The 25,676-nt window shown below is 33.7% G+C and overlaps 1 protein-coding gene, 1 long non-coding RNA gene and 2 pseudogenes across 3 annotated transcripts; 2 read left to right on the top strand and 2 right to left on the bottom strand.

The window, feature by feature from the left end:
* Positions 1–1,292: 1,292 nt before the first annotated feature.
* Positions 1,293–1,817, bottom strand: LOC146899096 (auxin-responsive protein SAUR71 pseudogene; annotated as a pseudogene).
* Positions 1,818–10,387: 8,570 nt separating this feature from the next.
* On the top strand, positions 10,388–12,005 carry LOC146899095 (serpin-ZX-like; annotated as a pseudogene).
* A 3,072-nt stretch (positions 12,006–15,077) lies between these two features.
* On the bottom strand, positions 15,078–17,498 carry LOC146899094 (uncharacterized). The gene is made up of 3 exons (XR_015021313.1): positions 17,231–17,498; positions 16,125–16,396; positions 15,078–15,509 (listed from the first exon to the last, which is right to left on the bottom strand). It is a non-coding gene; the product is annotated as an uncharacterized LOC146899094 (long non-coding RNA).
* Positions 17,499–17,860: 362 nt separating this feature from the next.
* LOC146899093 (uncharacterized) lies at positions 17,861–24,594 on the top strand. 2 transcript variants are annotated; one of them, XM_085732040.1, is made up of 12 exons: positions 17,861–18,074; positions 19,448–19,500; positions 19,591–20,220; positions 20,312–20,434; positions 20,533–21,140; positions 21,248–21,329; positions 21,423–21,512; positions 21,602–21,727; positions 22,297–22,428; positions 22,517–22,632; positions 22,725–22,815; positions 24,267–24,594. In XM_085732040.1, the coding sequence occupies exons 2-12, from the start codon at positions 19,462–19,464 to the stop codon at positions 24,384–24,386; spliced, it is 2,157 nt and encodes a 718-aa protein (XP_085588166.1). In that variant the 5' UTR covers positions 17,861–18,074; positions 19,448–19,461; the 3' UTR covers positions 24,387–24,594. The 2 variants fall into 2 exon arrangements, with proteins under 2 accessions (XP_085588166.1, XP_085588167.1); XM_085732041.1 differs by lacking the exon at positions 19,591–20,220 and having other exon boundaries at positions 17,864–18,074.
* The last annotated feature ends 1,082 nt before the right edge of the window (positions 24,595–25,676 follow it).

Raw genomic sequence — 25,676 nt, 5'->3', positions numbered from 1 at the left:
AAGTATTAATAATGCTAAAAAAATGAAATATTAATAATTAATAATTCCGGTTCTTTTTATAAGAAACAAATTGATCAACTAAAGTTAATGTATTTGGTTCATAATGTAGACTAAATACATCAATTTTTTTACTCATTTGTTTCTTATAAAATGTACGGAGCGAGTATTGCACTTTTAGTAAAAAATTATAATATTATTACTCGTTGTCAAAAAACTATATATTTATTACGGGGAATTAGTCACTTTAGTCCCTGAATGGGAGATGATTCGTCACTTTAGTCCCTGAATAAAGAGAAATTGCAAAACAGTCCCTGCATGGTCAATTTCAGGGACTAAAGTGACTAACGAAGTATACATCCAGGGACTAAATTGACTAACGAAGTCTGCATTCAGGGACTAAATTGACTAACAAAGTCTACATTCAGGGACTATTTTGCAATTTATCTGCATTCAGGGACTAAAGTGACGAATCCCTTCCGATTCAGGAACTAAAGTGACTAATTCCCCTATTTATTACGCTTAAGGTGATATCTTAGTGGTAAGAACTTCGTTTTTTAACCTCGTAGAGTTAAAATCTTCTCAGGAACTGCTGTAAAAAATAATTAATAAGACTAATCAAGCATAATTATCATTCTGCTTTTTAAGTGTATAATATTCTTTTAAAAATGTCTAAAATCATCAAGTGTGTTGTTGAGGGATGTAAAAATTAAAAGAATTGTAAGTAATATTTGACAAAAATACTCATTTGACCCTTTTTTGCAACGATTTAGTCAATCATGTATCTTCTTTTTTTCTTTTGATGTTTTGGTCTTTTACCCTTGGTTGGGTAATTTCAAACTTCAACTCTAAGGTTTTCTTTCGTCGTGAACTCCAAAGCTTAAATATGTGTTATGCCTCACAATAAAACCATAGATTTTTTTTTAAAAGAATAAAATCATAGATCCTAAGCTTAAAAGTTCATATAAAACATGGATGAATGACCAAATCAACATTAAGACAAGATAAACAATCAAATCGTTATCTTAAATTAAATTAACGGATAATGAGAACAATTTTTCCTTAATATACTATACAATGTTATTGTAGAGTTTTAACGTTTTCAAATTAAATCAACGATAATTGTTTTATCATTAGTAATTTTTTATCTTTATCATAATCATTTTAAAGTCACGCAAAAAATGAGTTGTGATGTGCAAGAGTCTAAACTTGCTTAACACAGACATTGCATGAAAATTATCCACAAACTAAAAGTAACACATAAAATTGTCTTTACAGTTACCCAAAGACTAAAAAGCCAGAAATTACAAACTGATATGACTAGCTTTTCAGTCATTCATTCCCTAACTTTCCGACTTTCTGTGTTCAACACATTGAAACGATTCTCCTAACACAACTCATCGGAACTGAGAATGTCATGAACTACACTCGAGTCACCACTGCGTCGAAGCACTTCAAGAACTCTTTCAAACACGGTGACCTTGCAAGGGATTCGAAGCACACCCTTCTGTTCATAACCATACTCTTGAGCAGCCCGGTTTAGGAGGTTCACGAAAACTGGATGGTTCAGCAGCTCCGCGTTGATGACAAACAGCTTCATCTCCTCTCCCACGTACACCGGCACATGACCCTCTGGGACGTCATTTTTTTGTAATAGTCTGTCCTGCAGGGTTGAGTCGGATCTTAGGATAGTGTGGTTTCGCCGCAGTTTGGCTGAGAGTTTGCGGATTAAGTCCTTCATAGCTTTGTCAGCCAGAGTTGGAAGAAAAGAAGATGATAGAATTGTAAGAGAAGAGAATAGATGTTGTGTGCAAGGTGTTTTAAAACATGATGGTAGGGGTGGGTAGGATGAGGGGAGTGGGGGATTTATATAGAGAATTGGGCGGTGCACAAGTGATATAAATCTTGTACCACGCGCAAAAGTTAGTTTTACTATTAAATTAATAAATCTCACCGTTACATAAAATAAAATAAGAGACTTATTGATTGCGTTTACTTAAGACTATTTTATTTGTGCACGTTACACAAAGTCGAAAAGTTTAGGGTACTTACGTGGCATTATTGTGGTTATGAGAGAGAAGATTGTTGTGAAATTAATGGTGAGAGGAAAGTTCTCAAGGTGCAGGTACATGCGAGGAAGCTAAATGTGAGAAAAAACAAAAAGAACGTGAAGGATTTCTTATATAATTTAAAAAAGATTTTATTTGACTAATAAATTGATATTATCTTATTTTAAAGGTAAAAATACACTCAAAATCTAGAAGAAGGAAAAAATCCTTTGACTAAATTTAATTACTAACTTGTCAAAAAATTTAAAATTTATTTTTTTGTTATATTTTTTTATTAGTCTTATATAAATCATCATTAAAAACAATGACTTTATAATTTATTCCTTAAAAAAATGACTTTATAATTTATATAAATATTAAACTATTTCATATTGTGATTTTCTATTTTTCTAATGTAATTCAGATGTTATTTTGATTAATTCTTGATATAATTTACGTTTTAAGACTTTTGACAAATGACTTTTTGAGGAAGAAAAAAATGAGAGAGTACAGAGAGATAGTGAGTGGCGGCACCTCTAAGGCTAACCTAGGGCAACCGCGTCGGAGCTTATCTCCAGCAGAGAGATTCACCGGGGGGTTAGGGGTCCAGCCAGGGTGGCAGAAAAAAGGGGGGATAGGGGAGATTGGACTGTGGTCAGGTCACGGAAGAGGAAAGCGACGCAACCGAAAACAAGAAGACAGGATAAGTCGACGGTATCGGAACGGTGCAGAGGTACGGTTCAGGTTAGGGCTAGGGATCGACGAGCAACTGAAGACTATGACAGACATTCAAGGCATCAATCACGATCACGTCAAGGGGTTCCTATTTCAGACGCTAGGGTTTCCAAGGATCTTGGAGCAGGACAACAACCATTGAACAAGAACGACATTGGGGGTATTCACGCTGGAGTTGAGGTCGTAACAGGAGATGAAATAGGCAGTAAAGTCTCGTTTTACTTTACAAATTTTCCTGAATTTATGCCGGTGTTTCGCTTGCGTTAATTCTTTGAAGTTTGCAGAATTCTATCAGATGTTTACATTGCACAGAAGTGGAATTTTCGAGGTCATGCATATGGCTTTTTGCGCTATATGAATGTGAGAAACCGAGATAAGTTGGCTCTAGCGTTAAATAATGTTTGGATTGGACAATGTCGAATTTGGGCTCGTGAAGCACGTTTCGACAGGTTTGCTTCCGATTCTGTTGTTGTTTCTGGTGACGGGAGGATATTTGCGGAGGAAGGAAAGGTTGTGGTGCAGGTAAGGGGTGAGGGATTTAAAAATGTGAGGGTGCGGATAATGGTGGAAGGAGGACGCAGTGAGGGAGAAAAGAATGGGAACGTTGAGAGGGTGGAGATGAGGGTGGGGGGTTACGATGAGAAACAGGAGACCGTGAGGAAAGAGGTGAAGGGAACTACAGTGGCTGGGGAGAGTTTGGGAGGAGTAGGTTCAGGGGTTGTGGTAAAAGAGATGTTGATTGTAACTCCTTATTTTATTATTTATTTATTTGATTGAGTTTAGAGTCTTTTTATAATTTAATTGATTTATTTGATGAGTGATATTTTTTGTTGTGTGTTAATATATATTAGTAGCCCCTATTTTATTATTTAGTGGAAGAATATAATTAATTAGAATTATGAGACTTTGGGGGCAGAACTGGAAATAAGGAAAAATAAGTAGGTTAAGGATTTATATAAAGGGGAGTGTCAGAGTTAGAAAAATTAGAATACGTGCAAACTGCTTTTTTGGGAGAAAAGGGAGAAAACAAGAGAAGAGAAGAGTCAGAGAAGAGAAAGCTTGTAGAACCTTGTAATCAATCAATCTAAGGTAAGGGTGGGACTAACCTTCTTTAATCATAAGTATATGGTTCTGAAAAAGGGTTTAAGTTTGTAGTTGTTAATAGTTTTGATGTTATAGAAATTAGGGTTAAATTGCAAAATTGATTGTTGAAAGAGTAGGTAATCCATTGAATTAACGTAAGGGTGGGATTAACTTTCTCTAATTTTAGGTTGTATAATTATGAAATTGAGTTTAGCATGTTGTTGTTTGTGAATTTGTGAATTTGGGAATTAGGTTTTTGAAGTCGTAATTGGTTGTTAATAGAGTAGAAAATCCATTGAATTCGTGTGTAATTGATGTTCAGGTTGTAGAATAATCATAGGTAGAATTTTCCATCAATTTTGGGATTTGGGTTGATGAAAATTGGGATTTAAGAGTGATTCTTAAGTGAAAAACACGTTGTTAAGCTGATTTTTGAACTGCTGTGAAGCCCGAAATCGGCCACCGAATAGCCAAAATTGGCCACCGATTTCTGAGCTGATTTTCCAGTTTTGATTCTGCAAATCTGGAAAACATTCACATTTTTCACCCTTTTCCGTTTTGAATTTGCTTTTGGTGTAAACATGGAAGTTTTAGATAATTTTGTTAGATTTCCAGTGGCTTTGGTTTGACTTGAAAATGACTTTTGGTTTTTCAGTTATGATGAAAATACTCCAAGGAGGTCTTAGTGACAGCATCCCATGTTTCCTGTTTTTGCATCTTTTTCACACGTTTCTGTTTTAAATTGGTCTTTGGTATAAACATGAAAGTTGTTGATAATTGTGATATCTTTCCAGTAGCCTTGGTTTGACTTGGAAATATGTTGTGGATAATTTATTATGTTTTTACAAAGATGCATGTTGAATTGTTGATGTTTAAATACGATGTTATATGATGTTGTTTATGATTGATGAATTATGATATTATGATGCGAAGTCGTTGTTGTTGTCGTTGCCGCTGTTGTCGTCAATGTCGTTAAGGTTGTAAGTTGTTGTCGTTGCCGCTGTTGTCGTCAATGTCGTTAAGGTTGTAAGTTGTTGTCGATGTCGTTGAAGTTGTTGGTTGTTGTTGTATTGTTGTTGAGTCTATGCATCATCATTAAAGTTGGGGGCTTGATGCCCTGTTGAATGCATAGTCATTCATATATAAAGTTGGGGGCTCGATGCTCTGTTGAATGCATAGTCATTCATATATAAAGTTGGGGGCTTGATGCTCCGATGAATGCTTAATCATTCATACCACGTTGAGAGCCTATGCTATATAAGTTTGGGGCTTGATGCCCTGATTGGTACCACATGCATAGTGCATTGTCAAGTTGATGTTGTTGTTGTTGATGTCGAGTTGTCGGTGTCGTCGTCGTGTTGTCCAATTGTCGAAATAATTAATGAGTTGTTATTGAGAAATTATGTGAAGTATTAACATTGTTTAATTGTTGTTATTTATGTTGTTAAATTCTCTACTTGACTTATTGTTTATTACTATTGTTGATGATGATTTGCTGTTGTTTTATGTTGATAAATTCTCTTATCTAAATTATTGTTTATTAGTATTGTTGATGATAAATTGTTGTTGTTTCATGTTGTTAAATTCTTTTATAGAATTATATGCTTATCATTATTGAATGTGAAATCTCACCCCTTATGTTTGAATGTTGCCTCTACGTGGGTAACGTGCAGATAACCATGATTAGCTGTTGATGTGAGTTGACTCTCTCAAGCGTCGTCTTAGGGTCGCTCTGATACGTAATGGGATGGGGATTATTTGATGTTTATTTCCATTGTTACGTATTATTATGAATTATGTTGATGAACCATTTGAAATGTAATTTTTAAGAAGTTGTTTATGATGTTGAGGCCTTTAGTGCCAAGTATTTGCTTTTAAACTTTTAAGAATTTTTCCGCTGCGACGTATTCGAAATTATTGACAGCAGTCGTTTTAAATAAAGAGTAGATTTTAACTTTATTTATATTTTGAAGAACGAAATGTTTATGAATAATGAAATGTTTTTCCGCTGCGATGTAATTTGAATTATTGATAAAAGATGTTTAAATAAATATTAATTTTACTCTATTTATCTTTTAAAGAAGTGTGACATCCTGTTTAAGTTGAATACTCTGATTTATTTTATAATATTTATATGTTGGGAAAACGGGGTGTTACATTGGTGGCAGGAGAGGATGTTGTTTCACGAAAGAAGGAGGAAGCTCAGGTGAAGCCAGAAGCGCGCAACAATAATCAGAATAGTAACGTCCGTTTCATTCCACGTTACACATCCAAGTCTGAAGATCGTAAATGGGCAACATCAGGCATGGTTACTACGGTGATTATGTGATATTCAACATTGGCTTTACAACAAAGAGTAGAGGATGCAGGATTCAACTATGTGGTTGTTACTCCAATGGGCGGTGATATGGTGTTTTTACATTGCACCGGTGGGGAAGACATTTGGCACGTTTTCAATGATGCACTTCACTTTTTTGGTATGCTTTTCAACAATATTCATATGTGGTCGGCGTCGGATGTTCGGTATGAGCGGGGGGCATGGTTACGAGTTTACAGAGTTCCCTCATGCTTGGAATGATGCTTTTTTCAAGTTGTGTGTTATGGCGGCCGGAAGGTTTGTCCGAGCGGATGAATGTACGGTGGATAAAGCTCGGTTGGATTTTGCACGTGTTCTTATTTCTACGTTTCGTTTAGAAATTTTGAATACATCTTCAGACTTTATAATTGATTGCAGCCTTTATCAAGATGGTGGAGTAATGGGGGTGCAATATGGGGGAAGATGCTTTCTTGACATAAGTGGATACCGAATCTAGACCGGAAACATTACCGCATTTAGTGGATGATTTACAGAAGGAGTGGAGTGTTCATGAAGGGAAGAAGGAGGAGGACCGAAAAGATGTGAAAGAACAAGAGGTTTTAAAGGTTAGCAAGGGTTTGGAAACAGTTTCATTCAAAAAATAGAAAAATACAGCCAGCACTGTTTTGGAACCAGTCAATTGTAAAGATGGTAAGGATTGTAAAGAATGTAACGACTTGCATCCCTCAGGTAGTCCGGTTCAGCCAACAAATTCAGGACCATGGAGCCTTGCTTGGTTACTTCATTTGCCCATTCATGATGATGTATCTACGACCAAGTGCTTGCAAATTGATGGCAATGATAATTTGGTGCAAGCTGCGCACACTACTACACTAGAATCGAAGCAGAAGAATAAAAAGAGGATTGCTAGCAACTTTAAGCATTCGGCAGGTTTTTTAAAATGTGTTGATCGTATGTCGTCCGTTGATAGAAGAGAAATTTTGAAAATATTAAAGAAGCAAGACAGGAAATGGAAGGTACGCAAGTCATCGAAATCTTCAAAGTCAGTTGATCATTCTACTTCGGCCTCATCCAAGAACTCAAATTCCTCTATTAACAAGGATTGAGAAAATTGGGTAGTGATGCATGGTAATAAGGAAGTGGTGAAAGTGGACGTTAAGGAGTTGGGTAAGGTGATTGGGGTGAGTTATAAAGGCGATCCTAATAATAGTTTCAATTTGTTGAGTAAGGCGGGAAGAAGAGGATGGAGAGCTGTGGGAGGGGCCGTTGAAGGGGTTAGGGGAGAGGAGGGAGGGTGTTGATAGTAGTTGTGTCGGTGGGGATGGGGGAGGAGGGTGGTTTTAATGAATGTACTATCTTATAATGTGAGGGTGTTAGGAGGAGGTGAGAAGCCGGTGGAAGTTCGTTGTTTGGTACAAGAAAAAAATCCATATGTTTTGTGTATTCAGGAATCATAATTGAGCTATGTTGATGATGTTGCGATTAAAGCGATTTGGGGGATGCTCCTTATGGTTATTCCTATCAACCGTGGAGTGGGAGCTTCAGGTGGTATGGTAATGGTGTGGAATAGTTCACTTATTGATGTTTGGTCCTCTATGAGTTTTGCACAGGCCCTTGTTATCAACAGAAGGGTCATTCTAATGGTGAAGAAATTGTGATTGCTAGCGTGTACGCACCATGTGAATATTTGGCTAAAGGTGAATTGTGGGAGAGGTTGACTACCTTTACTAATATTGAATATTAAAAAATAAATTTAAAATTTGATTGTTGTTATTAGAATTTTTTCCTATATTTGATAAATTTAGGGGTTAATATGTGTTTACTCCCTGTAATTTGGGCGAGTTCCGGTTTTCCCCCTGTAAAAAATTTTGTTAAAATTCAGACCCTGTAATTTGAAGATTCCGTCGAAAACCTCCCTGGTCGAATCTGGCACACGCCAGGTGCTGATGTGGCGTGCCACGTCACCTTTTTATGATGACGTGGCACGCTGACTGTATAATTATTTTATTTTTTTATATTGTACACGTGGCATTTTTTATTTTTTTAAAAAAAAATTTTAAAAATTTTTTAAAAAAAAAAACGGAAAAAATTTTTAACAAAAAAAAATGAAAAAATACCGAAAAAATTAATAAAAATGAAAAAAAAAATCTGGAAAATTTTAAAAATAAAAAATAAAATCTAGAAAAATAAAAAAAATGAAAACATTCTGGAAAAAATTAATAAACTTCGAAAAATTCATATTTCCAGATTTTTTTCAATACCAGAAAAATGAAAAAAATTCATTTTTTTCAGAAAGTACTTTTCAAAAATGTCCTCAATTTTCAATACAAATAATTTCCAGATTGTTTTTATCCTCAATTTTTAAATATTAGAAAATATTCTCAAATTTGTAACACATCGTAAAAAAATTTCCAGATTGTTTTTATCCTCAATTTTTAAATATTAGAAAATATTCTCAAATTTGTAACACATCGTAAAAAAAAATTGAAAAAAAATCGGAATTTTCCTAAATTTTTAAATAAATTTGTACACAAATTTTTAAAAATAAAAATATTTTCAAGATTTTTTTTTGTTGAGAAAATTTGAAAAACTTCTTTTTCGAAAAATAAAAACAATCTGGAATTTTTTTTAATATTTACGATGTATTACATGTTTTATTTGTATTGAAAATTGAGGACATTTTTGAAAAGAAACAACCAGTCCCAAAGAGCTGATTAATCTTTTTTCAAAAATTTCAAAATTGATCATTTTCAAAATTTTCAAGATTAATCATATTTATAACAGGATACAATGTATATTGATTGACACCAGTATATAAATCATGTTATACGGTTGAAAGACAAGTACTTTCCGAAAAAAAAGATTTTTTTTTCATTTTTCCGGTATTGAAAAAATCTAGAAATATGAATTTTTCGAAATTTATTAATTTTTTCCCGAATGTTTTCATTTTTCTTAATTTTTCCAGATTTTATTTTTTATTTTTAAAATTTTCCAGATTTTTGGTTTCATTTTTATTAATTTTTTCGGTATTTTTTTATTTTTTCAGAATTTTTTTAATTTTTTTTATTTGTTAAGAATTTTTTTTGTTTTTTTTTAAAAAAAATTAAAACATTTTTTTAAATTTTTTTTAAAAAAAAATATTTTTTTAATAAAAAAATAAAAAATGCCACGTGTACAATATAAAAAAATAAAAAATAAAATAATTATACAGTCAGCGTGCCACATCATCATAAAAAGGTGACGTGGCACGCCACATCAGCACCTGGCGTGTGCCAGATTCGAACAGGGGGGTTTTCGACGGATTCTTCAAATTACAGGGTCTGAATTTTAACAAAATTTTTTACAGGGGGAAAACCGAAACTCGCCCAAATTACAGGGGGATAAACACATATTAACCCTAAATTTAGTATCATATCATAATTGTACAACTCAAATAGTAAAAGACCATTCTTTTAAAAAAGAAGTAAAAGACCGCATATACATTTGATATTATAAAGTACAATTGAAAAATCGTTCAAAAGAAGTAAAAGATACATTTGATATTATAAAGTACAATTGAAAAATCGTTCAAGATTGCACAAATGAAAAATTTGATGGCCAAAATTGTTCAATAAAAACGAGGATTCATTGAAAGATTCGATGGCCAAAATTGTTCAATAAAAACTAGGATTCAAAATCACACATTTGAGAAATAGAGGGTCAAAAGTGTAACCAAACCAAATATTTTTCTACAATATTTTTTTTCCTTAAATTTGGAATAGAATATGCCTATTATATAAAAAATACTAAAAATATTTGATATGGATTTGGATTTTGATTTTGGCATTAATTTGTTATCCATTGATTGTCGGTGACTTTAACATCCATTATTTCCTTGTACTAGCAAGAAATGTTTCATGATTTTGCATGACTTTTTTTTTTTTGAATAAATGATTTTGCATGACTTGATTAGCAAGAAACGTTTTTTTTCTAAACGAGCAAGAAATCTTTTTATTTACTTTTGTTTTTTGACAAATCTTTATACTTATATATAAAATATAAATATTTGCATGACTTGATTTGCAAGAAACTTTTTTTTTAAAACGAGCAAGAAATCTTTTTAATTACTTTTTTTGTTAACAAATCTTTTTATTTATATTCAAAATAAAAATATGCAATGGAAATAGATTGTAAACGCTATTATAAAAGAAGGATTGCAAACCCTATGTGCTTTTAGGTTTTCACGAGAGTCTTTTGCAAACACTTCCTTGTTTTTGTTGTTGTCAGTTTCAATCGCAAGAACAATGAATTTTCAGAGCGAATCAATCACTAACCTAACCAAGGTTTCTTTGACCATCGCCAAACATTTGTTCTCCAAACAAGAATACAAAGAAACCAATGTTGTATTTTCGCCATTATCGCTCCATGTCGTGTTAAGCATCATCGCTGCTGGCTCTGAAGGTCCCACACAACAACAAGTTCTTTCATTCCTTCAATCCAAATCCACGGAAAATCTAAACGACTTTGCCTCTCAGCTTGTTTCCTCAGTGCTCTCCAATGCTGCTCCTGCCGGAGGACCTTCGTTGGCTTTCCTTAATGGTATGTGGGTTGAACAATCACTTTCTCTTGAAACTTCCTTCCGAAAAATTGTGGCTACTGATTTCAAAGCCAATATTGCTTCAGTTGATTTCGTTAACAAGGTAAAATAATCTACAATCCTTTTTTTTATTTATCTTGAAGCCATATCGTGCTTTTATTATTTTATTTGGTATTTTATTTTGGTTGCTAACACTTCAATATTATTTGATAAAAGACTTAGGGTACCAAGTGGCCTAAATATCGATCTTTGTTCTTGTTTCATTCTATTAAAATAAGTTGTTACTAATTTCAATTGATCATTTTGCACCGTTAATTTTATGTTTGATATTGTTTTAAAGGCTCTCGAAGTGACAAAAGAAGCAAATTTATGGGCTGAAAAAGAGACAAATGGTCTTATAAAAAATCTATTTTCACCTGAGTCATTTAATAGTTTAACCAACCTCATCTTTGCAAATGCACTATACTTTAAAGGAGTGTGGAAAGAGGAGTTTGATACTTCAGATACAAGAGACTATGATTTTCACATTCTCAATGGTAGCCCGATCAAGGTTCCCTTCATGACCAGCTATGAGATGCAGTATATCAGTGTTCTTGATGGTTTTAAAGTCCTTCGTCTTCCTTATACGCAAGGTGAAGACAAACGTCGATTCTCTATTTACTTTTTTCTTCCTGATGCAAAAGATGGATTGTTAGCTTTGATTAAGAAGCTAGCTTCCGAATCTAAGTTCTTGGAACACAAGCTTGCTCGCGAATTAGTGGAAGTTGGTGCCTTCAGGATTCCGAAATTCAAGATTTCTTTTGGGCTTGAATGTACTGATATGCTAAAAGAGCTAGGCGTGGTTTTACCTTTCTCCGAAGGAGCTTTGACATAAATGGTGGACTCTCGTTTTGCTCAAAACCTTTATGTGTCCGACATATTTCACAAGTCTTTTATTGAAGTAAACGAAGAAGGTACCGAAGCCTATGGGGATAGCTATATGGGGACAAGTTTGTGTGATTCTCCTCGTACTCCGCCACCGATAAACTTCGTAGCTGATCACCCTTTCTTGTTTTTGATCAGAGAAGATTTGTCTGGAACCATACTCTTTATTGGGCAAGTGCTCAATCCTCTTGATAAATGATCTTGTAGGTCGAATGGAATAAGATTTATTTGAAGTTGTTATTTTTATAATTTAGATCGGAGATAGTAATATCATGTGATAGGATTTGTTGGATGGTTTATAAAAATACCTTTTCATATTTAGTAATTGCATGTTGAATTGTGTTTTACGTTCGGAAAATTATAGATCGACCACTTTATTCTATACACCCTTTGGTACCACCGGTGATGTGGCATCCTTTGTCTGGGTGGAAATTAAATTATTTTTTATTTAAAAAACAAAATAAGATCAAACATTACACACCCTCTCTCTCTCACTTCCATTTCTCTATTTCATTTTTCAGCCAATCACACCGTCGCCTCCACTCCCAACATCTCCTATACCGCCGCCGCCTCCACTCCAAACGACACCACACTCGTGCCGTATCCTCCCCTCTCTATGTTTCGTCACAATCGCTTGGCTTAGATTCGCCGTCCTAACTTTCTATGTTATTGTTTCTGTTGAATGTGACTTTTATCTCGAATTTGTTCTTCAATTTCTAGTTTGAGGGTAAGCATTTAGGGTTTATAAGTTTATCTTTTTGAAATTTGTTCTTCATATTTCAAATGAGTCATACATTGGTATGAGATAGTAATTTAATTTAACTTTCTGGGTAAACTTTTCTGGGTAAACTTCTGTGTCTGAGACATAATTTAATTTAAGTTTTGGGTAAATTTTTGTGTCTGAGATAGTAATTTAATTTAATTTTTTGGGTAAATTTCTGCATGATTAAGTTATCGATGGGTTAATAGGTTGAAAGGGAATTAGTTCGTGATTTAAGATATGGGTGGAATAGGTATCTAGTGTCTCCATTATATAAATTGTTCAACTTATCAGTGAAATAGGTGGAATAATGGAAGGAATAGTAGGTGGAAGATTGGATTTGCTATGGTGGAGAGATTTATGTTCAATTGGAAGGGAATTTGATGTGGAATCAAACTTGATTTCATTGGAAATTCAAAGAGAGGTTGGTAGCGGAAATAATACATTATTCTGGAAGGGTCGGTGGATAGAAGAGCAGCGTTTAAATATCAGATTTTCACATTCATAGTGTTGCGACAGAGAAACACCATGATTGTCACAAGTTCATGTCAAATGTTTGAAATTTCTCAAAACTTATGAGAGAAATACCGTGATTGTGCCCTTTTATGTGTCTTGTAATGTTATGATGTGATAAAAAGTCACAAATGATAATTTTAACAGTCAAAAGAATTGTGGTTACTCCTTTGATAAAAAGTGGGTAAACACTTCACAAATTTGGTTAGTTCGCAAGTTAATATCAATTTTTTAAAAAATTCTTAAAGCTTATAAGAGAGATACTATGAATGTGTCCCTTTTATGTGTCTTTTGATGTTATGAGTGATAAGAAAGTCACAAATGATAATATTAACACTCAATAATATAGTAAAAAAAGATGGTTATGTCTTTGTAAAATTGTGGTTATATTCTTCAATTACTTGTTTATTTGTAATTATTGTCTGAAAGCTATATTAATAAGACAAACTATCACAAAATTAAATACCAGTAGTGACCACGTTTTATGTTTATTGGACTCTAATTCTATTAATTTTCTTTTGAAAGGTTGGTAAAATTATAGAAGAGTAATTTTGAATGCGGGAAAAACACAAATGGTTACACCTTTATAAAATTATGGTTATATGTTTTAATTATTTGGTTATCTTAAATTATCCCATGAAAATGTAACAAAAAATAAATTATCCTATGAAAACTATATCATTTTAAGTCAATATGTCATGTAAATATTAGTAGTGACCCCCTTTTGTGATTCTTTGTTTGTATGGCACAAAACTAAGTTTTTGTATCTTAAAATTCTAGATAACCAAAACAATCAACAATGTGTCCACAATTTTTAAGAGGCGTCACCATTATTATATTCATGTTTTCAAAGTGTTCGTCTTTACGAGCACAAACCTCAGAAGAGATCAAAGATGCATTTTAGACTCCAAGAAACAAGGAGGGACCATAAGTCTTGTGATTCTCTGTTTGTATGACACAAAACTAAGTTTTTCCATCTTAATGTTCTAGATAACCAAAACAATGAATAATGTGACCACAATATTTAAGAGGCGTCACCATTATTTTATCTAGGTTTTCAAAGTGTTTGTCTTTACGCAAGCAAATCATATATTTGGCTAGTTTATCTTTCCCATGTATAAATAATCTCGTTCTAGCCGAATCGAACACGGAATCTAATTTGATCACTGCACTAAAAGCCTTTCCAACCATAAATAACTTCTTTTACAATATGCGAGTTTATCACGCCTAAAGACAGACAAGTTCTAATTTCTGAAAAAATAGTGGTCGCGCACCTTAAAAAATGTGGTCACACAGACCATATATTTGGCTAGTTTATCTTTCCCAGATATAAATAATCCCGTTTTAGGCGAATCGAACACGTAATCTAATTTGATCACTGCACTAAAAGCTTTTCCAACCATAAATAACTTCTTTTACAATATGCGAGTTGCCTAAAGGCGGACAAGTTCTAATTTCTGGAAAAACATAGTGGTCATGCACCTTAAAAAATGTGGTCACACATACCATATATTTGGCTAGTTTATCTTTCCCAGGTAAAAAGCACCAGCTAAAACAGAAACAACACACCAACACCTAGAAGCATATATGCAAAACACACGAAAGGTTTCAGAATACAACCAACAATACAGAAAAAACACACGAAAGGTTTCAAAGATTTTCATATTCAGAACTCAAAACCGTATCAAACAGGTTTAGCAAATAGATCGGTCGAGGAGGAGGAGGAGGGGTTGTTTACAAAGGTACACTCGACGATTATCGTGTTGCTGTTGTTAAATGCTTAAATGAAGCTCATCAAGGAGAAGATAAATTTCTAGCTGAGGGGAAACATAGGCTTCTGGTTTATGAGTATATGGAACATGGTTCATTAGTTGAGAATCTATGTTCTAATTCACTTGATTGGAATGAGAGATTTAATGTAGCGAGGGAGAAAAATGGGAATGAAAATAAAAAATGGTTACACCATTGACAAAACATGGTTAAGTCAATCACAGTTTTGGTTAATTTTTCCAAAAGCCTGTTAAAGACAAATTTTACGGCGATATGTCCATAAAAGAACAAAACAACGTTCATTAGAAGTTCAAAGAGACGGTGATGAATCTCTATAGTCGACTGTTATTATGGTAAGCTGACAAAGAAACAATATTTATTTAACTAAACATGGTCTATTTAGTTGTTACAATATGCACATCTATCTTGCATCCATCTTTTTTTTTTTAGGGATCTATCTTGCATCCATCTTATTCACCCTTTGTCAACATCTATCTTAAGAACCATAAATAGTGCAATTAAAAGGATAGTACTTTACAAGATTAGAGAGTATTATATTGTACTATTGTTCAATAAGAGAATACACCATTCTCTCTTCTTATTTATACTAGACTTCATCCGCGAAATTCATATTAACACCTCATCTACATGTTTTCTTGCACGACCTTTAAGTTGAGTGCAGACTTGATGCTTAACGGTATTCATTATGTGACGCATGGATTACCTCTCTTTCATTCTCCATTTCAAGATTCTTCATCTGAACATCAGTTGGTTCGCTTGAATTTTCTAACAAAAGTAAAAATTCCTTCATTTCTTTTACTAATATACAATTGTTAAGAAATTTTAGAGTTTTGTGAGCTTGTACCCAAGACTTGAATCAAAGTTGTCAGCACTTGATTGTCACAAAATTAGTTAGCGTCACAAACACATATAAAACATAAGTGGCAATCAAGAAAATGAATAATAAAGGCTCGTAAAATATGGCGAAATCTCCTTGATAATTGCTGCTTGAAATTCAATTTCAGCTAGAGTTTCAACAAACTTTCCAATTAGGTGATGGGAGTTGTAAGGTATTTGGAGAAAATAAAGAGCAAAAGTGAGTTTCACAACTCCTTATTAGATCACAATTAAGGACACTTGAAAAAAAAGTTGTAGTTTCATATCGAATTTGCAATAAAGAGACATTTTTTATGACACTAAAATCTACTTTAAAATAGCTTACATGCATCATGAGTTTTAACAAGTTATCTACCCTTGGATTTGATAGTAACTAGCTAAAATCAGAATACCTACATATGTTTTCCAGATACTAATATGATTTGACCAAGTAAATGATAAGCCATATACATTTCAAAAGCTCACGCGCACAAAGGCTACGAAACAAGATAACATAAAAATTACCTTCATGATATCAGAACCTCTTATCCTTGAGAACCCTATTGTGCATCATCAACTGCATCAATAGTGGTGAACAAATCAAGAATAAAAAATCCAAAATAAAACTATAGACTTTTTCTACACTTGTATAACAAAAGCTTTCTAGAGTTAAAAACGAGAGAATGGTGATATATAGTAACAAAATTCACAATAGATGAATAACTCCAAGCTTATCTCAAGGAACCATGTAAACATCATCAACATTCATGCATTTGAAGCTGCTACTCCTGTTAAAACTGTGACAGCAGTTAATAGCACAACCAATGCAATGCAATATCAACACACCACTCCAACCATAAAAGCGATCCCCACGGATACTAGAAAATTACGACATATTAACATCTCATACTTCATAGGCTATTATAGAGAAGATAAATAACAAGGATTTTGCTTACAAACTCTTTTTAACTGATCAATGAAATCATGTAATTAACCAGTAGTACTGCTACTATTAAAAATTGGCTTCAAGAAGGTAGAATTATTTAAAATAGTAATATAAGGGAAAATGTTGAAAGTGAAACATCGACAACAAATACTGAAATAACAAGGTTTTCAAAGTTGCACTCGACTGCGATTGATTCCGAGTCGGTCAATTTTCCGTATCAAGCAAACATATTTACTTAAAAGATAAAGTAGACCAAGATATGCAATTCTCTTAACATGTAAACACAATTCCTGTCAATGAAATCAAAATAAAACCTTCTGTACAAACATAGAAAATACTTTTTGTGAATTAATCAACATGAGCAACCAACCAAGAAGAACCATTTGTTTACCAACATTAGTTCCAACACTAAAACCTTGACCCATCAAACCCATATGTGATTGTAATCAAACAAGATCTACCTCTAATTAAACACATGTAAACACAAATAATCATGTTCTCTGCAGTTTTGCTTCAGCTTGAAGCTGTTACCAGAACTGCATTTTCACCAACACACAAGATGGAAATAAAACTCAAGTAACCTTAAATGAAAATAACCCTAGATGTAAACAATCATGTGGCGAATAACCTTAAATGCAAACAACCAGACCAAATGTTGAAGAGGCAAAAACAAGAAATAACTCACCTTCAATGGTGAAGCAACACCGATTGAGAGGAAGTGGAGAGATTGATTTAAGGACATCGATGGTGATAGACAATCTTCTCACAGTTTTTTGGCGCCGGCAGTGGGTGGTGGTGTTGGGATGGGAGGACGAACTTTGGAACTGGTTGTTGGATTGTCCTGTCCTCGCGGTACCTTCGTCGTCGCGGTGGTTGTCTTCTTCGGGAAAGGGCCGGGACGGAGAGAAGGCGGTGAGAGGGAGGAGAAGCGAAGGAGAATTGGGAAAGAGAAAGTGAAGGCTTTATGTATTACAAAATTGCCCCTTACTTTTTGTTGTTGGACAAAATTGCCCTCAATTTAACTATTAAAAAATGCCACATGAAGGGTGTAAAAGTGGTATGCCACATGAAGGGTGTAAAACATGGGGTGGTTTGTGTATCACCACTCCGCTCTCTTTACGTTATTTGTTTCAAGGAAAAAGATTCATGTACACCCTTTTCCATACACCCCTTTGTACCACTGCTTATGTGGCGGGGGTAGTTTGGTAATTTCATGCGCTAGGGATGGTTTGAAAAGGAAAAAAAGAAGGAAAAATTTCAGATCTGTCCCTCTCTCTCTCTATTCACGGTCGAAGAACAGAAAAGCAAAGGCGCCTCTCTCCACGCGACCAGGACGGCTCCATCTCAACCCTCTCCGACGGCTCTATCTCTCTACCCATTCATAGGCGACGGATTTCTCCATCTCTCACTCAACCTTCTGCGAAGGATCTCTTCCTCAACCCTCTGCGACGGCGTCTCTCCCTAAAGCGTTCCAACAAATTCCGATCCGAATACAACGTAGGTGATTGATTCTTGCTCCAAACTCATCTGTAAGTTTGAATTTTGCCAATTAATTTTGTTATCTGAAGCCATTTTATTTTATCATTCCTCTAGTGTGGGGGTGAAAAATTGAAGTATTTTAATAGAAAACATTGTATAGATTGAAACATTGTTACAGTCTGTTGATATGTAGGGCACACTCATTTGATTTGTCGGATGAGTTGTTCAAATGGGTTAAGTTTGAATTATAATTTTTTTTTCCATTACTTGTTTTTCATCCAAACTGACTCATTATTTTTTGAGGAATGATGTCAACACACTCTTTAACACACAGTATTTCACTATTTATAATTTAAATCGGACATGAGATGAGAAATCAAACACTAGAGGGAAGATAAAAAAAAAAAAACTCAAAAGGGCAGAATTAATGTGAGACTGGTTTGTTTGACGATGTAGCAGTTAGACAATCCAACTCCTGTTTAGGGAGTTAAGTAAGTTAATTAAAAAGATGGTGGATAAATCAAAGTGTGAGATTAAGTGGAATTGCATGACAGTATAGTATTGTTGATTGATACGTCTTATAATTGGCAATCATTTAATTTTGTCAATGTGGTGCAATAGTTATAGAGTACTGCATATGTGATACTCTTAAGAAGCATTGTTTATGGTGTGATAGTTGCTACAACATATTTTACTGACCTCAGAATGTAGCAGTGGACTTGTATTTTTGTGCAATAGAGTATTGTGGTGAAGTTATTCAGGTGCTTTGGGGTTGCTTTAACAGGCTAATTTTTGTGCAATAGAGTACTGTGGTGAAGTTATTTATGAACTGATGTGTGCATTACTTTGGGTAGGATTATTGGTTGTTAAGCAATAGTAGTGATGGACATATGTTAGTAGTGCATAACACGGCTAACTTTGATTTTTATTAATAAAATTTTGGATTATGTTGATTAATTTGGTAGGTTGTTAGATTTTGTTCAAGTGTTAGTGGATGATCTGATGGATATAACTTTTCTCCAATTTTTGTAGTTTGACTGTGGTTGTTCCTCTAAATGATATCACGTAGAGTTAGTGTCAACATATGTCGAAAGATTTGTGGTCGCACTTTTGTTAAAAAATGGTTAAAGCTTTAGAAATTTGAAGGAAAAAAAATGTGGTTACGTATATGTTAAAATATGGTTAAGTGAATATAAAGTTTTGTAAGTATGTCTATGGTAAAAAAGATAGGAAAACATTAACTCGTCACAATATTATTTCGATAATGTTCTTCAATTTTTGTGGAAAACATGTGATTGTAAAATGTGTTTGTATTTTAGTTATAAGATGAATTTTTTCAAATCGTTCTTGTAACGTGTGTTGAGAATAGGTGTTTGTGTGTGTTTTAATTGATGTTGATAGAAATTGTTTTTGTATACAACAGATAAGGTGAACATCATGAGGGAAAACAAACGAAAAAGGGATTGTGTTGTTGGTGTAAGTACAATTTAATTAATGAGATGTTTAATGTGTATGTAATTGTTTGTGTTTTATGCCATTAATGAATGAATACTGTTGAATTTGCAGCCACAGATAAAGACTCAAATGCCCCGTACTAATAAGTTGGTAGATATTAACCGAACATTGTCTGATGCGCAAAGAAGTAGAATTATGAAAACTCCGTTCCGATATCTTGTGGATATGAAGACCTATATAGGAATGAATGGTACTTTATTGAAGGAATTATTGCATAGGTGGGATGCAAGTAGCTTGGGATTTAGAGTAGGCGTTAGGACTGTGGCCTTTAAACATCTAGATCTTTGTTTGGCTTTAGGTTTGCCTATTGTAGGAGAGTGTTTACCGGAAACTAGTGATAGGGTTAGTCATGTTAGAACATTGTTTGATGTGAATGAAGTTATTGATATTGATAGTGTACATTCTAAGCTGAAGGTCCTTCAAGAAGGGGACAACGTAGATGATTTTTGTAGAGTTTACATCTTATTTGCCTTGTGTGTGTTATATTTTCCGAAATCACACAGTTATATTAAAAAAGATTTCTTTAAGCTTGTTGATGATTTAGACGCTCTTAGTACCTATAATTGGGGTGTTGCTGTTTACGAAGATTTAATTGAAAATCTTAGTAGTGCGGCATCAAGATACCATCAACAAAAGAATGATACAGTTATACACATTTCTGGTTGCCCAGCCGTATTGCAGGTATTGAATATTAAATGGGTTATGTTTTTTTAATTATATCTATAGTTATGTCAAATGTTGTGTACGTTAATTTTATTTGTCATTTGATTAGATATGGGCGGTTGAACATTTATCCCTAACCAGTGGTCCAATTAAGCGTTTTCCACGCATTAACAATTGGACCAAAGTGGATGGAGGTCATGTTGTAATCGCAAACCTTTTTTCAAATGCGAAGGTTAGTAATTGCCTTTAGTATATTAACTCGGTAAATGGGTTTTATAGTTTAAATTTTCGCATACAATTATGTTAATTTAACCTATTTAATATGATTAGTTGGTTGAGGACTTGGTTCCAACACAACAAGACATGGAAAATGATGTCTTTGTTGAAGCCGTTAACCATTCTCAAGTTGGTATTGGAGATAGTGCATGCCCTTTTTTTGATGTGCAAGCTTATATGGCTGAACATCAAAGGTTGGTAGCTGAACACAAAGATTTGCTTTCCCGGGTTTCAATCCTTGAGGATGATATGAGGATATTAAAAGCAAATAAGGTTGACGGTAGGGAAAATATTCCGATGCCAAGTAGCATGGAAGTAGGAAGTGGGTCAAAACATGTAGGAGTAAAGTGTAGTAAGATTGATGCGGATAATGATGGGTTGAAAAGTGAGGCGGGAAAAGCAGAAGAAAATGATGGGATGAAGTTGGATGATGAAGATGTTGGTGAAGAGGAAAAAAAATTGGAAGAAGAAAATGATGATGGGATGAAGGTTGATGATGAAGATGTGGGTGAAGAAGAAAAAAAAATGGAAGAAGATAAAGACAATGGGATGGAGTTGGATGATGATGATATGGCTGAAAAGGAAAAAAAAAGGCAAATAAGTATTAAGTCATATTTGAGAAAGCTGTATTTATTCTGCACACATGAAAAGGCTAGAGATATGTAAGTATATAATTTTTTTAATGTATTTTAACTACATTTTTTCATGTCGCGGGTTTTGAATTGAAGCTTTATCATAATCGATTAACATTTTATTTTTCTTTTTTTAGTGTGTTATGTGAGGTAGATGAGTTGCGTGTTGCCGGGGAGTTTTTCCAATGCATGAAGGCGAGGAAGTGGGTGAACTCATATGTTAGTATTTTCCGTTAACCTTTTTTGTTTTAATTTAGATTTTACGATATTGTTTGTTAACCATTACTTACTTTTATTTATGTATTGCCTTAGGTTATTAATATTGCTGGCAGGACTATGATGCATGATGAAGTTCGAAAACATGGTTGTGTGAAACGCTTAATTTTGTCAGATTATTTTTCGGTACGGAATTGTATCAAGTATAAAGTCAAACAACCGTGATGTGTATTCAACCTTTATTATCCCATGCCTAACATTAATTATAATTGCAGTTTGAGGTAGTTGATGATTTAAAGGCACATCCTGAAGGACGTAAACTCCAATGGACTGAGCGGAAATTCAAGATATATATGCCTCGTTGGACCAAGACACTTGAGGCGTTGCGGTCATCTGACTTAGTAAGTTTATTTTTTAACTTGAAGTCATCATTATGATGTTGTAGGTGTAGATGATTTCTGATTGGTTTTTTTTGTCTAGAATGTTGATGAGTGGGTAATATATTTGTGCACTACTTTAGTGAAAAATTGTGCCTTCATCACTGCCTGTTTTCTTTCATTAGAGTATTGCAATGTTGTGTAGCATTGCAACATATTTGAATTGACAGAATAAGGAGTTTGCTGATTTATTTTGGTCACATGAGCATTTTCAGCTATTTTTTGAAATTCAAATATAGAGAATAATGCTGGACTCTACCTAAAATTCCCTTTAGGCAGTGGATTTGGCATTGTGGTTTTGTCTATATGGGTTTGTGTTGTATTAGTTCGGTGGGGGGTTGGTTTTGTGTGGTTTTTTGTGCGGGGTTTACGCTTATGTTTGGTGCCTATTGTAACCCCTAATTTTGCGAGTTTTGTTTTCACCTTGCGACGACTCTGCCTAATAAATTTGATGTCAATGAAACAAAAAAATATTATGTGTCACGAATTTGTTTTATGCAACGTGGTTGAATAAATTTTATCATTAAAATTAGGTATTTGCACCAACCCAGTTCGAAGACCACTGGACATGTTACGTGTTGGACCATAGGAAGAGGACAATGTATGTGCTGGACTCATTATACAGTGAAAGAAATGCCTCAAGGCAGCGTTTGGATAATGCAATGGTATATGTAACTCTTAAATAAATTGTTTTGGTTAATTTAGTTGTTAGTGTAATTAATGTTGATCAAATGAGAACATGTGTTTTTACAGAAAGTCCGTTTTGAAGGGGTAGTGGAATTGATGAATAAAGGAGCGAACAATAATGGAGATATGTTGGAATCTTCTTTGGAGGTTGTAGTGGTGGATTTACCAAAGCAACAAAATTGGTTAGTGATGTCGAATAACATGCTATGACTCGTTGATATATTACTTGTGTATAGGGTTTATTTACCTAATTTGAAATTTTTAAATTTTGCAGTCATGATTGTGGGGTATATGTTCTTAAGTACTTGGAGTTGTGGGATGGTGAAGCAAAATGGGGGCAGAAGAGTATGCCCGACTATTCATTGGTAATGCTTTAAATTTCTTAAACATTGTGTTTTATTAGTTTGTTGTTGATTAATTAGTAATATGTAACTATTGATATTATGAGATTTAGTCAATTAATCATCATTGACAGCAGACTTTATTTGAAAACTTCCTCCCGCATTCCCTAAATATACAGCCTAATTGCAGTAGACATCCAATATATTGAAAACTGAAAGCAATTAGAATTGTTAAGACTCAGGTGGTATAAGTAGTTATATTGAAACCAATTTATTTTACGATTAAATATTTGAAATCAAATATGACTGAATGTTGTATCTATTGTTTGGGTTTTTAACTGGAGGAGTGTGCCGTATTTTTGGAATTATAAGGGGATGTTTTTTCATGTTATGTTAATTTGTTCCCAGGAATCTAAGGTTGGAATTACATATGCCATTGTTTGGTAGATGGGAACAAAAAAAATATGCCTAGGAATAAATTATACCCAGGAAAAAAATAATGACAGTTACACCGACGTTTGACCCACGTTTTGCCCATTTTTATTCCTGTCAAATAGGATGGGAAAGTTTTATTCCCAGGTAAATTTCTGTGAAAATCCAATTCTGCCCTTAACCAATGCTTATCACCTCCTATATGAAATTGATTGTTGAAAAGAGCATGTGATATCAATATTTCTTGGTTGTTGATTGTTTATAATTTTTGTCCTCAATTTTTTTTAAATGAAAAATAATTGAAATTATTCTTTACAAGAATTATTTTCTTTTGTCGGTGATAATTTTCTTTGTTCCATTGGAATTTTCCCCAATTGAGTTTGGACTTCTATGCATTGATTTTGGGATGATGGCCAATATGGAAAGGGATGTGTAATACAAGAAAGAGAACCTGGTTTGTCTAGCAGGGATTATGTAAATCCACACCGACTAGAACTCAGGAAGGATTAGAGTTTAGGCTCTTCATCAACAGGATTTAGAAATGTCGATGGTATTGAGAGGGGTAGTTTTATAAATTTAACGTTCATGCCATAAAAAATTCCCAGGAATTATACTATTGAACAAACACTTTTTTCTACAATTTCCTGGAAATAAGATTCCAACATTTATATTCCTGGGAAAGCTAATCCCAGGTATTAATTTTGTAACCCTCAAACAAACGCACCCTAAATGTTGGGAATCCTATTCTTGGGTTTCAATTTTATTTTTTTAAAGTGTTTGGTTAACATGTGTAACATTCCCGGGACTTAGTTGTAGGAGTGTGGTATAGATACAAGTTACACATATATTTCATTCCGATCTCACGGGAATTTTTTCCCCAACCCTCGTTTGAAAATAAAATCATGGGATGTGTAAGTTATTTGTTTCCAGGAAATGTTTTATACACAGTAACACACATTGGAATGCATATTTTCTACTAAATACTAATATATTATGGGGAATGTGTTTAGATTATATATCCAACTAACTGCATTTACTTACAGGAGGATATCCTTCGGATTCGCAGTGAAATTGTTTGTCGTCTGGTGCTTCATGAAGAAAATATCAAGACCAGATTTGTATTAGATACTGCAAAGATACCCGCGGATTTATTGATCGGTTAAACATTCATTTGTCTAACTTGATTGTGCTGGATTGTTATGAAATTATTTACGCGTTTTGTATAATATTCGTTGGTGTATCATGGTATTAGATTGCCTTTATCCTAATACCCCTTTATCTATATATGTATTTCTTTGAGGTACATTTGACGAAAACCTTTTTTTGTTTTGTTATCGAAGGTCATATATAAAGGATTATACTTGTTGAGAAGAGTGTGATAAATTAATGCGTATTGAATTTATGTACATAAATATTCTCCCTATCATAATTTATTTCATTTATATGAGAACTTGGTTGGTCATCTAGGAAAAAAATCTGGTCACATTTGAGTTCAAATGAAATGTTGTAGGAAATTTATCCAAAAATATGCTGTCTGACCACATTTTTGTTATTTACGTGACCAGTATTTTTCTCCAAATGAAATTTTATCCGTCTTTAGGCGTGAAATACAGGAAGCTTATAAAAGTTGTTGTTTATTGTTTGACAAGTTTGTAGTGCAGTAAAAAAATGTTTGATTCGCGTAAAAGGGGATTATTTATACCCGATAAAGTAAAGTTAGGCAAAAATACGCTCAGTCTGACCACATTTTGCTATTTACACGACCACTATTTTTCCAAAAAATAGATTTCGTTCGTCTTTAGGCGTAAAGTGCAGTGATAAAATGTGATTACAATGTTCTGCGATTATTATATACCCGGTAAATTAAAGTTAAGCCAAAATATGGTATGTCTGACCACATTTTTTCATTTATATGACCACTATTTTCTACAATAGGCCAAAATATGGTATGTATGACAACATTTGTTGTTCTTTAAGTTTTATAATTTCCTTATTTCATAATGAATCTGCTATTTATTACTGCTTCGATAGTTTTGGTACAGTTGGCAAATATCTATCAGCCGACGTGGCTATGCGTTAGTTTTGTGTTATTTTTAGAACATAAAGTTAACAGAGGGACCCATACCAATAGTTTTCCAAAGTGCATGGACCAATTCCAAACAAAAAAAAAAGTGCAGGGACCAATTACACATTTAAACCTAAAAATTTTTAGGTTAATTTATACGAGGTGTCCTTTACGTTTGAGGTTTGTAACAGTTCAGTTTGTTAGTTTATTTTGGTCACACATAAGTCTTTTAAGTTTGAGGGTTGTAATATATTGGTCTTTAAGCTATTTTGGTCAGACATAACTCTTTTAAATTTGTAAACGTTTTATATGTAGTCCTGTTGTTAGCCAAACATTACGAAAACGATGATGTGACATAAGCACTAAATTGAAAACAATTTTTCCAAAT

Source organism: Medicago sativa, chromosome 8 (genome assembly GCF_051527215.1).
Source record: "Medicago sativa cultivar Bolivia chromosome 8, Bolivia_mono, whole genome shotgun sequence".
NCBI classification, from domain to species: Eukaryota; Viridiplantae; Streptophyta; class Magnoliopsida; order Fabales; family Fabaceae; genus Medicago; species Medicago sativa.
This window is presented reverse-complemented; position numbering and strand designations above follow the sequence as displayed.

Coding starts and splice junctions, on each gene's coding strand:
- LOC146899093 (XM_085732040.1), top strand. CDS start 19,462: ATGAGGGAAAACAAACGAAAAAGGGATTGTGTTGTTGGT. Junction 19,501..19,590: donor AAAGGGATTGTGTTGTTGGT/GTAAGTACAATT, acceptor TTGAATTTGCAG/CCACAGATAAAGACTCAAAT. Junction 21,728..22,296: donor CGTTGCGGTCATCTGACTTA/GTAAGTTTATTT, acceptor CATTAAAATTAG/GTATTTGCACCAACCCAGTT.